At 40.0% G+C, this 13,331-nt stretch overlaps 1 protein-coding gene across 1 annotated transcript; it reads left to right on the top strand.

The window, feature by feature from the left end:
* Positions 1 to 281: 281 nt before the first annotated feature.
* On the top strand, positions 282 to 3,430 carry adra2db (adrenergic, alpha-2D-, receptor b). The gene has a single exon (XM_049466700.1). The coding sequence runs from the start codon at positions 1,683 to 1,685 to the stop codon at positions 2,895 to 2,897; it is 1,215 nt and encodes a 404-aa protein (XP_049322657.1). The 5' UTR covers positions 282 to 1,682; the 3' UTR covers positions 2,898 to 3,430.
* The last annotated feature ends 9,901 nt before the right edge of the window (positions 3,431 to 13,331 follow it).

The following is a 13,331-nucleotide window of genomic DNA, read 5'->3' as shown; positions in this document are numbered from 1 at the left end:
GTTTCCCATTTTTTGCAAATAAATGCTTTTCGTAGTTTATAAAAAAAATCAGAGAAACTAATTCAGAAACTCAATCAGTAAACAGTTATTTTATTTTCTTCTTTAACCATGCATGTGAGCACCATGAAGAGCCACGCCCCCTTCCACCATCCACACTCTCTCTCTCACACACCCCTCTCTATCCCAGAGACAGATAGAGAGAGAGAGAGAGAGAGAGAGGGAGAGAGAGAGAGAGAGAGAGAGAGAGAGAGAGAGAGAGAGAGAGAGAAAGAAGCGTATAACCTGAGATGACATACCCACTTCAGCACTCCCACATTCCTTAAGCGAAATCGGGAGCCGCGCGCAGCGTCCGCATTCCCAGGATTACCAACCTCTGCGCGCGCACACACGCGCTACTCTCGGATCAGAATGACCGGGTGTGACTGGACCCCTCAATGCTCTGCTCTCAGGTGCGCGCGGGACGAGAAATACGACGGAAAATACCCCACCAGTCGCGCGCCCCTAAACGCACACTGCCGGGAGGATGCCACCGTTGGACGCGGGCGCATTTACGGAGACCATCCCTGAATTCATACACATTTACACACACGCCTGGAATATTGTTCGTGTCTCATCTTTCACTTGAAGAAACCACTTCTGAGCACAAAACATGTTTTTGGAAGAAATCTTTCCTTTACGCGCGAATCTAGTCTGGAAATCAATCCCTATAATGCGCTACTGAGAGAAGATAATTCTTAAATCCCAGCATTCCCGCATTATCCCCGAAGAAATTAAACGATGCACGATCACATTCCTGAACGCGCATTACCAAGAAAACATTCGCAGCAGGACACGGATTTTGCATTTTGATATTTTTAAATGGAGCCTCCGCTCTAATTTGGGAGTCATTCCTCTGGATATTACTAAGGATAGACCTGGAAAATCAACCATAACCTGCCTTTCTTCTGAAGATATCACTGGGAATTCATGTATGCACGACCCTGGATGCAAATCATTCCTGATTAAGCGTTCCTTTCCAGGAGATAATTCTCAAGTTCTAAATGATTTCTTTCGGCAGGAATTGATCGCTGGACAAACGCACTTCTGAAAAATAAAACCTGACTGCACATTCCCAAATATGTAATCCTAAGAGGAGATCTTTCCTAAATTCCCAAATTGAGTGTTTTTTTGGGGGGGGAGGAATTCATTACTGGATGCATTAACCTGTGGAAAAACCTGGAATTCTTGAGCGCATGCTTCTATGAGAAAACTCCTAGTTGGACACTAGTTGGGAGTCATAGTACACACACACATACACTCTCTATGTAAGCAGTCATTTCTGAACACCTACCACACAAACACACACTTATAGGGGGTCATTCCTGAACACACACACACACACACACACACACGGAGTCAGGACACACACTACATACATACTTATTTGGTTTGGGAGTCATTCCTGAACACATACTACACACACACTTAGCTAGAAGTCATTCCTGAACACACACTTACTTGGTTTGGGAATCATTCGTGAACACATGCTACACACGCAGAGACACACATTTTATTGGTAGTAATTCCTAAACACACACTTTTGGTTGGGGGTCATTCCTGAACACAAACTACACTCACACACACTCCTCCACTTGCCCGGGCTGAGTGCCGGGATTAACCCTTATGCTTGAGCGGACAGTAGGATGGCGGAGCCCGCGCTGGCGGAGCCGAACGGCACGAGCGCGCCGCGCGCCGCCCCTCACTCGCTCTGCGTGTCCGCGCTCATCATCCTGGCCGTGGCGCTCGTCATCCTCGTGACCGTGGTGGGCAATGCGCTGGTGGTGGCCGCCGTGCAGACGAGCCGCGCCCTGCGCGCGCCCCAGCACCTGTTCCTCGTGTCGCTGGCGTCTGCGGACATCCTGGTGGCCACGCTGGTCATCCCGTTCTCCCTGGCCAACGAGGTAATGGGCTACTGGTACTTCGGCAGCACGTGGTGCGCGCTCTATCTGGCGCTGGACGTGCTCTTCTGCACGGCGTCCATCGCGCACCTGTGCGCCATCAGCCTGGACCGCTACTGGGCCGTGACAGAGGCCGCGCGCTACAACGCGAGGCGCACGCCGCGCCGCGTAAAGGCCATGATCGCCGCCGCCTGGCTCGTGTCCGCGCTGGTCTCCTTCCCTCCGCTCGTGCTTACCGAACACGACGAGCTCGTGTGCATGCTCAACAACGACACGTGGTACATTCTCTCCTCGTGCGTCGTGTCCTTCTTCGGACCGGGGATCATCATGGTGGCCGTGTACTGCAGGATCTACCGCGTGGCCAAGCAACGCGCGGCCGCCGTGTTCGCGGCCAAGAGCAGCGCGCCTCGCGCCATCTCGCGCTCCGAGACGTGGCTCCCGAGGAGAAGCGGCACACACCTTACCGGTAACGGGAGTGGGAGTGGCAGTGGGGGCGGGGCCGAGACCACCTGCGAGAGACGCCGCGGCGAGCTGGACGACATCGACCTGGAGGAGAGCTGCATCTCTGACAGCATGCGGGAGGGTGGCACAAACGGCGCGCGCCCCGACCGCGTGCCCTGGGCGTGCAGCCGCGCGGCGGGCTTTGCGCTGGAGGAGGCAAACGCGCGCAGACCCGCGCTGTCCAAGAGCCGCGTGGCGCAGATGCGCGAGAAGCGCTTCACCTTCGTGCTGGCCGTGGTAATGGGCGTGTTCGTGCTCTGCTGGTTCCCCTTCTTCTTCACCTATAGCCTGCACGCAATCTGCAGGGAGAGCTGCACCATCCCGGACACTCTCTTCAACCTGTTCTTCTGGATCGGATACTGCAACAGCTCGGTCAACCCCATCATCTACACCATCTTCAACAGGGACTTCAGAAAGGCCATCAAGAAGATCATGTGCCACAGTGCCTCCAGCAGCTGAGGGAGGCCAGCTTCCATTATCTCGAGCCTGGAACAGGACTTTACCTTTACAGGAGGTGTGTTTACCTGTGCACTGTCAGAAGCATGGGTACAAAACTGTCACTGGGATGGTACACTGAAGGGTATGCCTTCAGAACCCTTAGGCCTAGCTAAGAGACTAAGAGATTTGTACTCTACTTTTCTCTACTTTTAAGGAACCTGAAGGACCTGAAGGATCAAGTACTTTTGATGGGAACATCATTTGCACTGTTTGTACTTTGTTGAACAAAAATGTATCTCTACAGTACCCTTTTCCTCATAGTGTGCAAGAAAGTTAGAGAGAGAGAGCAAAAGAGAGATTAAAAGATAGTGCGCTTGTGTAAATACTAGAATATAATAATGAGTTTGTGCTTCTTTCTCCAAAAATATATATATTTATTACTGTTTACATGTCTGGAATTGAACCAAACCCCACAATTTCAAAATGCTGAAAACTGAACAACTACTGAAAACCAATCACTGAATATAAGGTGTAATAAATTCTACTGAACAGGCCTACTGAATATTGAGTCATTAGTACTAAATCGAAGGCACTGAATACTGAATTTTGAGTACTAGGCCTGTGTCTCATAATGGGTAACCAATGCTGCATTTGTGTGGTGTCGACATTATGATAAATATGTTTTCCTGGCAGCGAATTTGCACATTAACATGCTGTTAATGGCTGATATAAAACAATGCTATTTATTGTTATCCATTGCCAGAGAGGTTTTCCCAAGAACCAGTTGAGAATGCAACAGCGTTATTGCACTGACACCAAAATGAAGTGCAAATAAATGAAACCAAACAAGGAAACTTAAATATTTAGATTGGCAGAAGAGTTTGGCATTATAGACATTTCACATCCCATTTAAGTAAGGCAGTCTGAAAGTATAAAACATTTATCTGAAAGATGGGAAAACAAGATTTTCATTGTAGTTTTCTAAATATTAGATGCTAACCTTAGATGCTACCCCCAATATAGATGTATAATTCAGCATTTAGGTATCACTAAGTACTGAGGACTGAGTACTGAATACTACACTATATTTCCTAAAGGATTCACTCACCCATCCAAATCATTGAACTATTGAAGTATCTAGGCATACAGACTACTTCTACCAACATTAGTGAAAGAATGGGTCACTCTTAGGAGCTCAGTGAATTCCAGCGTGGTACTGTGATAGGATGCCACCCGTGCAACAAGTCTAGTTGTGAACTAAATTATCCACACTCAACTGTCAGTGATATTATAACAAAGTAGATGCAAATGGGAATGACAGGAACTCTGTGCTCTGTCAGTGTAAAATAACTAAGCTGGGTCAGCGAAAGCTGAAGAGCCTATTGCACAAAGGTCTCCAACTTTCTGCAGTGAGTCAATCACTACAGACCTCCAAACTTCACGTGACCTTTCACGTGACCATGTGAGATTAACTCAAAGACAATAGCGCAAAGAGAGCTTCATAGAATAGGTTTTCATTAGCAAGCAGCAGCAACCAAGCCTAATATCACCAAATGTCAGGTGAGCAATATAGTATATTGCAATATAGCAATATAATATTCTGGCAATATAGTATATGTACTGAATTATAAATACTGCCAAATAAACACTAAACACAAAAGAGTAGTAAATGCTAAACACAAAAAGCTAAATACTGATTTCTACTGATAACTAAATAGACTGAATAGGAAGTACTGAACAGTAAACATTCTACTGAATACTTTATCATTGAGGTGAAGGATAATGGCTTGATGGCTGCATTGCCCAGCTGAATGTCATATAGGTAATTACACATGTATTATTCATGTATACACATCTTATGTTTAAATGGAAAAGGGTTCAAAGAAATGTAGATCAAGCATGTACACTGTAATTAGTTTCCCAACACATCCATTATGTTGTCAAAGCAACTGTTAAGGATAGCAGAAAGGACACTTGACACTTGAGGGACACAGTGTCCTCCTAAATGTCATTGACAGAACTCTGAATGCAAGAACTGACAATAAGAATTATAAACAACCTCATTTAAATGCTGTGAATGGTGTGTTTGGCATCATTACCACACAAGAAAAATAGATTTTCAGCACACAAATAGGGTAGATTCAGCTCAGTCAACATTGGCTAATGACCATCTAAATTGTAATTTAAGACTAATAATGAGAATGTACTGTGTGGGTTTAATGGATTATGCACAACATTGCACAATAGGATTGAACTCTAAATGGCAAGACTCTGGAGAGACAGGGAGCAGAACACGTTCAGTTCATTTAGTTGGGCTGGGTTATCTTGGTTAAGGCTCATTAAATATATCCCCATGCACTTTTAAATCAGTATAATCAGTGGAATAGCTTTGCTGATGTTTTTGTGTGTTCTGGGCACATTTTTTTGTTCTCTATTAATGAAAAGAATAGACAGACTGCTTAATTTATGACCCCATTCCCTGTGTAGGTCTGTATGCCAGCACTCTGTGGCAATATTATTGGTGTTCAGCCTTTTCTCCCCACGCTTATTATTATTCAGTTATTAATCTTCAGACGTTTCTTTCATTCTGGAGCTGCTGTGAATTATTTAGTGACTTCTAAGAAACTGATGAAAGCAATATACTGTATTTCACATGTGGGTGAGCAAAAGGAATGGAACTCCACAGTGTTGTGGGGATGAAGGGGTTAATATCAGAGCTTTCCTGACCAGAATGGCTTGTCCAATAGTGTCGCTGTCCAGGGTTCTCACACTTTGCTTGCATTATATACGACCGCATAATGCGAAATTCTTCTTCAGAAAATGTTTTAGAACTTTAACCCAAAATCCAATAGCGGTTTTAGGCAAAATGTGAATTAAAAGGTCTTGTCTAATTTTTTGATGCTTAATTTAAAATTGATTATTGAATTATGTGTGTTTATTATTATTATTATTATTTTATTTTCATGTGTTAATGCATTTGGTTTGTAGACAGTAACAACTCATACTTTATCATCATGAGCAGGGTCCAGTTTCCCAAAAGCATCTGATGCAGGTCTTTATTTTAATTGTGCAATTTGTGCTATACTGCTTTTGGTAAACACATTCCAGAATATTCTGATTATTGTCCACAAATATTCGATCACATGTACCATAAAAAATAGTCTATGCCTTCATGCAAGACTCACAAATAAATTAAGGGCTCTATAAGGCTGATATCACTTATTTATACATGGAGACAGGACTGAAGTCACATCTAAAATTAGAAATGCGAAATGCAAATCAGTGTGAAGTTATATCTGCTCTGAACCCTAGCCCTAGACTTTCTCTTTTTTCCTTTTTTGAAAAATGAAACCATAAATGTAGCTCCAGACTTTGACCTCGTCATAAAAGCTTGTTTTTCATGAGCCCAACCCAGTCTTACCATGAAAGATGCATCACATGGGCTGTCAAAAACTGGGGCCTAGTTTAAAAGTGACTGTTTTTCTCGCCTCAGAATAAAAAAAAAAAGAGGGAACACACAAAACCTTTTAGTAAGAAGAGAGCAATGTGGCTCTTCTTGCCTTGAAGCAGCGAACAGAGCATTTTTTTGGTATACAGCCTTTCCCTGAAGGGAAATCAGAAGTCAATGAAATTAATTCATATCCAAGCTTCTGCCTGCAATTTGTGAACTAAATTTATTATTTTTACTGTGCTGACCATTCCTTATTATTTAATTAATCTTTGGATATGACATTAGTGGGAATAAAAAATAAATAAATCATGTAATCGTGATATACAGCTCTGGAAAAAAAAATAAAGTGACCACTTATTGATGGTGTTTTTCCTTAAAGTTTTAATCAAACCAAGCTGAACTGCTTGAATTTTTTGCACCAGAAGTGGCATAAAGTTATCCAAAAGCAGTGTGTAAGACTGGTGGAGGAGAACATGTCAAGATGCATGAAAACTCTGAACTCTTAAAACTTTATGAATATGAACTTGTTTTCTTTGCATTATTTGAGGTCTGAAAGCTCTGCATCTTTGTTTGTTCTTTCAGCCATTTCAACTTTTCCGCTAATAAACACTCTAAATGACAATATTTGTATTTGGAATTTGGGAAAAATGTTGTCTGTAGTTTATAGAATAAAACAACAATGTTCATTTTACTCAAACATAAACCTATTAATAGCAAAATCAGAGAAACTGATTCAGAAACTGAAGTGCTCTCTTCATTTTTTCCAGAGCTGCATGTATAATGTATCTAATGGATCAGTTGAATCACAAATCTCTATGAAATGTCCTGCTTATCTCTTACAGCAAGAGCTCTGCCTCCATAAGCGGCGGCAGGCGTGGAATAAAGTAAATAGCAAACACAAGCCCACCCTCCTCTGTGAAAACCTATTCAGCGGAAGCTCCATCTCAGAAATCGGCTTTGGAGGCCGGCTGCATCGCCTCCACCCGGCTCAGAGTCACTTCAAAGGGAATGAGGCAGGAGGGATTCAGAGATAGAGTCTATGTGAAATCTCATCCCACGTGTGCTGCGTATGCTGCATTACAGGCACACGTTTATCCACACAAGGGGATGCTATATAAGATCAGCGTGTGCTACAACATTTCAGAGAATGAAGCAGTGAACAGACAGGAAGCGCACACTGCTGGAGAAAATAACACATTTTGCTTTAGGCCTTTAAGATACACACGTAGAACTGTCAGCTATCCACCTTTTTCTGTGTGATGACGAGGAGAGGGTCATGTTTGTTTATTGTGTGGACCATTGACATAGATTACACCCATGCAGACAATAAACGTATACAGAATACCGGTAACACTTTATTTTAAGGAACACAAGTTAGGCGCTTATTAATGTCTTATCATTTGCTTAATAAAGCCTTAATTAGACATTTGTAAATGATTTATTCACTACTTATTAGGATTTATTCTGTGTCAGTGTTATTGGTGCTTAATTCGGGGTCTGTTATGTGGAAATGATTAATAATGGCTGTATTAGTTCTTATAGTGCACAATAAACAGTTATGTTAGCACCCTGTTAAGCAGATTATTAAGTATTAACTATTAGTTAATTCGAACAGAACCTCACTTTAGAGTTTGGTTCACATCTTGCTCTATTAGTGACTTATTAACCCCTTATTAACTCAGTAAACTCCAGCACAGCCATAACCCTGCCAAACTCACATAGATCAAACTGCGGCCAATTATACACTAATAACATGCAGAATTAGCTTGTATTTAATGCTTAACAATCTGCTTAACAGGGTGCTAACATAACTAACTAATAACTAATACAGCCATTATTAATCATTTCCACATAACAGACCCCTAATTAAGCACCAACAACACTTGTACAGAATAAAGCCTAATAAATAGTGAATAAATCATTTACAAATGTATAAATATGGCTTTATTTAGCAAATAATAAGACATAAATAAGCGCCTAATTTGTGTTCCTTAAAATAAAGTGTTACCAGAATACCTAATATACTCAGTTAGTTACAGGGTGTCACCATAAAATTCAGCTTGAACAACAGTGTTTTAAAGACAACACAAAATATTGGGGTCTTGAGGAGTTTAATAATTAGTAACTTAATTTAGCTAATAAATAAATATTTAATAATAATAATAATAATAATAATAATAATACATTTTATTTTCAGGTGTTCTTTCTGACACTCAAGGACACCTTACAAAGTGCAAAATAAGCATTAAAAGTAAACACACAAAATATACAACATTAAAAACAGGTAAAAATGAGAAAATGCAAGAAACGATCAGATGGAATAGGCATGTTTAAACAGGTGAGTTTTGAGTGTGGATTTGAATTGTGAGAGTGAGTTAATTTGTCTCATATGAGGTGGTAAAGAGTTCCAGAGTTGGGGAGCAGCGCGGCTGAAGGCTCTGCTCCCCATGGTGGTGAGGCGAGCGATGGGGACGGTCAGGTGGATGGAGGAGGATGATCGGAGGGAGCGAGATGGAGTTACAACCTGAAGAAGAGTAGAGAGATATGGTGAAGAAAGATTGTGAATGGCCTTAAAGGTGAGCAGAAAGATTTTGTAGTTGATGTGGAACTTGACCGGGAGCCAGTGGAGCTGTTGGAGAACAGGAGTGATGTGGTGGAAGGTGGGGGTCCTACTGATGATACGGGCAGTTGAATTCTGGACCAGTTGAAGCTTATGCAGAGTTTTATTGGTGAGACCAAAAAGAAGAAGAAGAGTTGCAACAGTCTAATGGAGAGGTAACAACGCTGAATGGCAGTAGCATGAGGAGTAAGAGAATGGTGAAGACGGTATATATTACGGAGGTGGAAGTAGGCAGACCGGGTGACGTTGTTGATGTGTGATTGAAATGAAAGAGTACTGTCCATGTAGAGCTTCTCAGTATCTCAGTGTTTTATTACATACACACAAACTTACTGAATTGGTTCTGTTTTACATTAGTTAGCTAGATATATTGTATGAATAAATCCACATTTTACTGTGTCTTATTGAGTTGTGTCTATCATTGACGGCTAATTTGAACACGTTCAACCAAACGCACATAAGTCTGCTTTTACCATTTTATAGAGGATAATTCAACACCAGAACACCCTAACCCAGAGAAATGGTTTGGTTCTGAAGGTCTGGTAAAGTGGGTTACTGTGAGGTTTAAATACGATACGACCATATAAAAATATAACAATGCTGGAGAAACAAACTTCTGAAAATAGGTGCGGCAGAATAAGGTGGATAAAGCCTATTATATTTTATTAATAATTTCCCATTATAAGTTAATTGAAACAAATACAGAAATATTGTAACAAGTAGATTTAAAAAAAATCATGATTAATGAATTATTTTATCTATTAATGTGCAATTCTTAAACATATTCCATTACCGCCTGAATTTGATGAAGTTATTCCATACAGTTTTGTTTGTGGAAAGAAAGAAAAATCTTTCACATTTTGGCATTCTGACATTAAAACAGACTGAAAATACATTGCCAAAAGTCATGGGACAGCAGCAGGTGGCTTCATCATGAAATGTTACCTCAGGGAACAGCTTGGAAATGCCCACATCTGTATAATTTGTTAAGGGGTATTTTGTAAGTGAGGTTAAACACTGGCTGATGTGCTCATGGAAAGGTGATGTGAGATATCTACTTTGTAAAAATGTGCAAGTAAAATAAAAACTATATGAAGTAGTGTGCACACCAAACCTAGCTTTAGTTTGAGTTTCACACTTTTTATGTGGACACTTTTAAGTCATTTACTGATATGATTTGGTTTGAAACATCATATAAATATGTTTCAAGCACTAAAGGTTAATAATATTGGTTGGGGAATTTTTCAGGTGTTTTTTTCAATGGGTTTCTTTTAGATGCTTTACTGTACTGGAATGTCATCATATTTGTAGAAAGAGTAAGTTCCGCCCTTTCTAACCATATATGGATAATGTTTATGTGTGAAGGGATTCCTGAGTAATTAAGCTGAGAACACAAGGTGTGATTTTAGAAGGAAAATCCATCCGTAGGGTCCTAAAGGTTTACCAGTAACTCTTGATTGTTTTTATCACCCCAAGTAGCCAACTGTTTAAAAAGCCAACTGTTCAAATCAAAAAAGTTTTTCCTTAAGCCCTAACTTTGAACACTGCTTTCTGAGGCCCTCTCTATTAAGACGTCAGCTCAGGGCTTAATAAATGTTTCAATAGCCAGTAATTGCAGTTGGTTGTAGCCCTGGCTATGACAACAAAGCTGGGGTAATTTTAGCACTGAGAACTCTATGGGATGTAAAGAGAAGCAGCTGGTGCGCATGCAGAGCATGAACGAGTGCTGGGAACAGGGGAAGAGGATCAGATGAGAGCATGTATGCCCCGCTTTCTCCTGCGAGAGATGGAACGAGGTCAGACAGGGGGAGGCCGGGGGTGTGCGGCAGCAACAACACACACTAATCTGAGCAGGAGTAACGCAGTCTGCTGTACCGCACACACAGAGAGAGAGAGAGAGAGAGAGAGAGAGGGGATAGCAGCCTGCACTCCCTGCCCTCCGCAGAATGATTCAGCCAAATCGGGAAACAAAGCACTTTCTCGCAATTATGTTGTGAACCTGGGTCCGGGATAATGGTTTAGACAGGACTTTGAGTTATACGCAATGCTGAGAAATTCAGGATGACCAGGCTTTTTGGAAATTGAAATTGTTTTAAAAATGAACCTTTTCAGCCGACAAATTGATATAAAAGCATTTTCAGTATGTCTGTTGAAACAGTTCTGAAATAAAATGCTCGAAAAACTGTGAAGTCTCTGAGTCTGGATGAGTTCTCTCAATCTGTGCTGGAGTTGTAATGATTACACACTTAAAAGTAAAGAAAAACATCAGTGTCTTTTAGGAATTTGGAGAAGATTGTAAAAAGTTTAAGCTGAGGACCAAAATGTGCAGTATTTAAACATGCAGTAAATGAACATTTAGTTTAGATCACTAATTAGATCATACATTATTGGGTGTTGTATTGTTATCTATTAGTTCCATGATTTATGTTGTAAAATAATTAAAATCTTGAACATTGTCCAGTTAGGATTTGCTAAACCAATCAAATTTTCATGTATAATGGATGGGATCACCTTCAAAAGGAAGAACTTATACTCTACTGCCCTGTCCAGACATATGTGTACTTTAATTGTAGTGTTTTTTTGTTTTTTTTTTTCAAAACAGAGCTTAATTAAAATGCCAATGTAACAACACATGCATTTTCTGACTGAATCTCAAATATCAAGATCTCCTTACTGCAGATCCTGATTCCGTAGAGTGAGATGTGTCCTTGGGTCAATAGGGCAGTTACTTAAATTAAATTACTTAACCAATCCATATGCTGCACTTGTCCTGTAGCACCTTTTCTGCCTTCGTTTTAGCATCTAATTTTCAATTTTAGCCTGAAATCTTAAATATTAGCTACTTACTTTGAAACTTTTAGCTGAAATTTTGTGCAATTTTGTTTTAAAAACTCACTAAGCTCAATTAGCCTTAAATCGTCATGGCTAAAGTTGCTATTATTTACATTTGTTTTCCCTCTATCAGCAAGATCAGCTTATCTAGACTTGATTGAGACAAAAAAATGAAGACAAAAAAGGCGCTGCAGTACAAATGCAGTGATATCATAATTGCAGGCTCGGGATAATCAGAACACTATATATTTAATATCTGAATATAGATGTTGTAGTTTTTTGGTCAAGCACCTCCCCTATTGACCAAAAAACTACAACATCTATATTCAGATATTAAATATATAGTGTTCTGATTAGAGCATTATGATGTCCAATATGTTTAGAATCCACAATATGTTTACAATTAGTCATTTTGTAATTAGCAAAGTATATTTCTTTAGTGAGTAGTGTGTAACTTTGGATCAAACCTCTGCTGTGTTTTCTTCCTTATGTGTGGTGTGTGTGTGATACACTGCAAACATAAAATCTTAAATCCTCTAAAATATAGTGTAATTTATCTTCATTATTAGAATTGTATATTACATACATATTTCAAACATTTTTTTAAGTTTATCTAATTTACTGAAAGTGTCTTATTTAATTGGCATACATATTTGACATTTTTTATAATTTTAAGAATTATTTCTACTTTGGTTCGTTGTTATATTCATGCAATGAACGTCTGACTAGACATCTGTCTAGGGTTTTTTCAATCAGTAGTGCACCTGTGTTTTCTTGTTTTCAAGATAGCAGTTTACACAGAAATTTACCTGAACACACCTCATTTCCTCATTTTGAGACCATCACGCCCATCAGTGCAGATACTGTATACTCATACACTCTGATACTATTTAAATGATGTAAGTGCAAGATGTAAAAATAGACTGTTGGCAGGGTGTAAGATAGCAATGAGCATCACAACATGCGTTGCACCAGGGGTGAGATAGGGCCATCTTAATAGACTACAGCACTTAAAACAAATAGAAAAACAAAATAGAAATAAGCATTATTAGTTATTGTGCTATTGCTTTAAGTATCTTAAAATGAGGAATAATATAATAATATATAAATATGAAAATATTTAACTTTCTAAAGTGTTTTCATCCCATACAAGGCTAGAATGCTCAGGCAAGTGCTTTTGTCTTAAATTGAAATATTGTTTTTAATTAGTAAAGGGAAATCAGCAAAATATCCAGATATGTGTGGATGTAGCTTGGGTCATTTAAAAGTCAAGGAAGAAATGTAAAAGTATAGCAAATATGTAATCCTCTGTGGTGAGTAAAGAGGTGTTTATTCAGCAGAAGTGCCCTTTTTGTATTATTCAAACCAAACAAACAAATATCAAACTGGAACTGGTATGCTGTGAATATTTGAATGTAAATGGTTGAAACGAGATGGAGGAGATGAGGAGAGCGATCAGCATGAACCTCCATCTTCTGAGGAATAATAGAAACGGCTATCAGTGATCTCGGTTTGACCTCTCCCTCTCTCAGTTCAACAACTTCAGAAGCAT

The sequence above is a fragment of the Astyanax mexicanus genome, chromosome 17, assembly GCF_023375975.1.
Source record: "Astyanax mexicanus isolate ESR-SI-001 chromosome 17, AstMex3_surface, whole genome shotgun sequence".
Taxonomy (NCBI): Eukaryota; Metazoa; Chordata; class Actinopteri; order Characiformes; family Acestrorhamphidae; genus Astyanax; species Astyanax mexicanus.
Note: the sequence above shows the minus strand (reverse complement) of the source record. Positions and strands in the feature narration are given on the sequence as shown.

Bases quoted from the DNA above. Each gene is read 5' to 3' on its own strand.
- adra2db (XM_049466700.1), top strand. From the start codon at position 1,683: ATGGCGGAGCCCGCGCTGGCGGAGCCGAACGGCACGAGCGCGCCGCGC.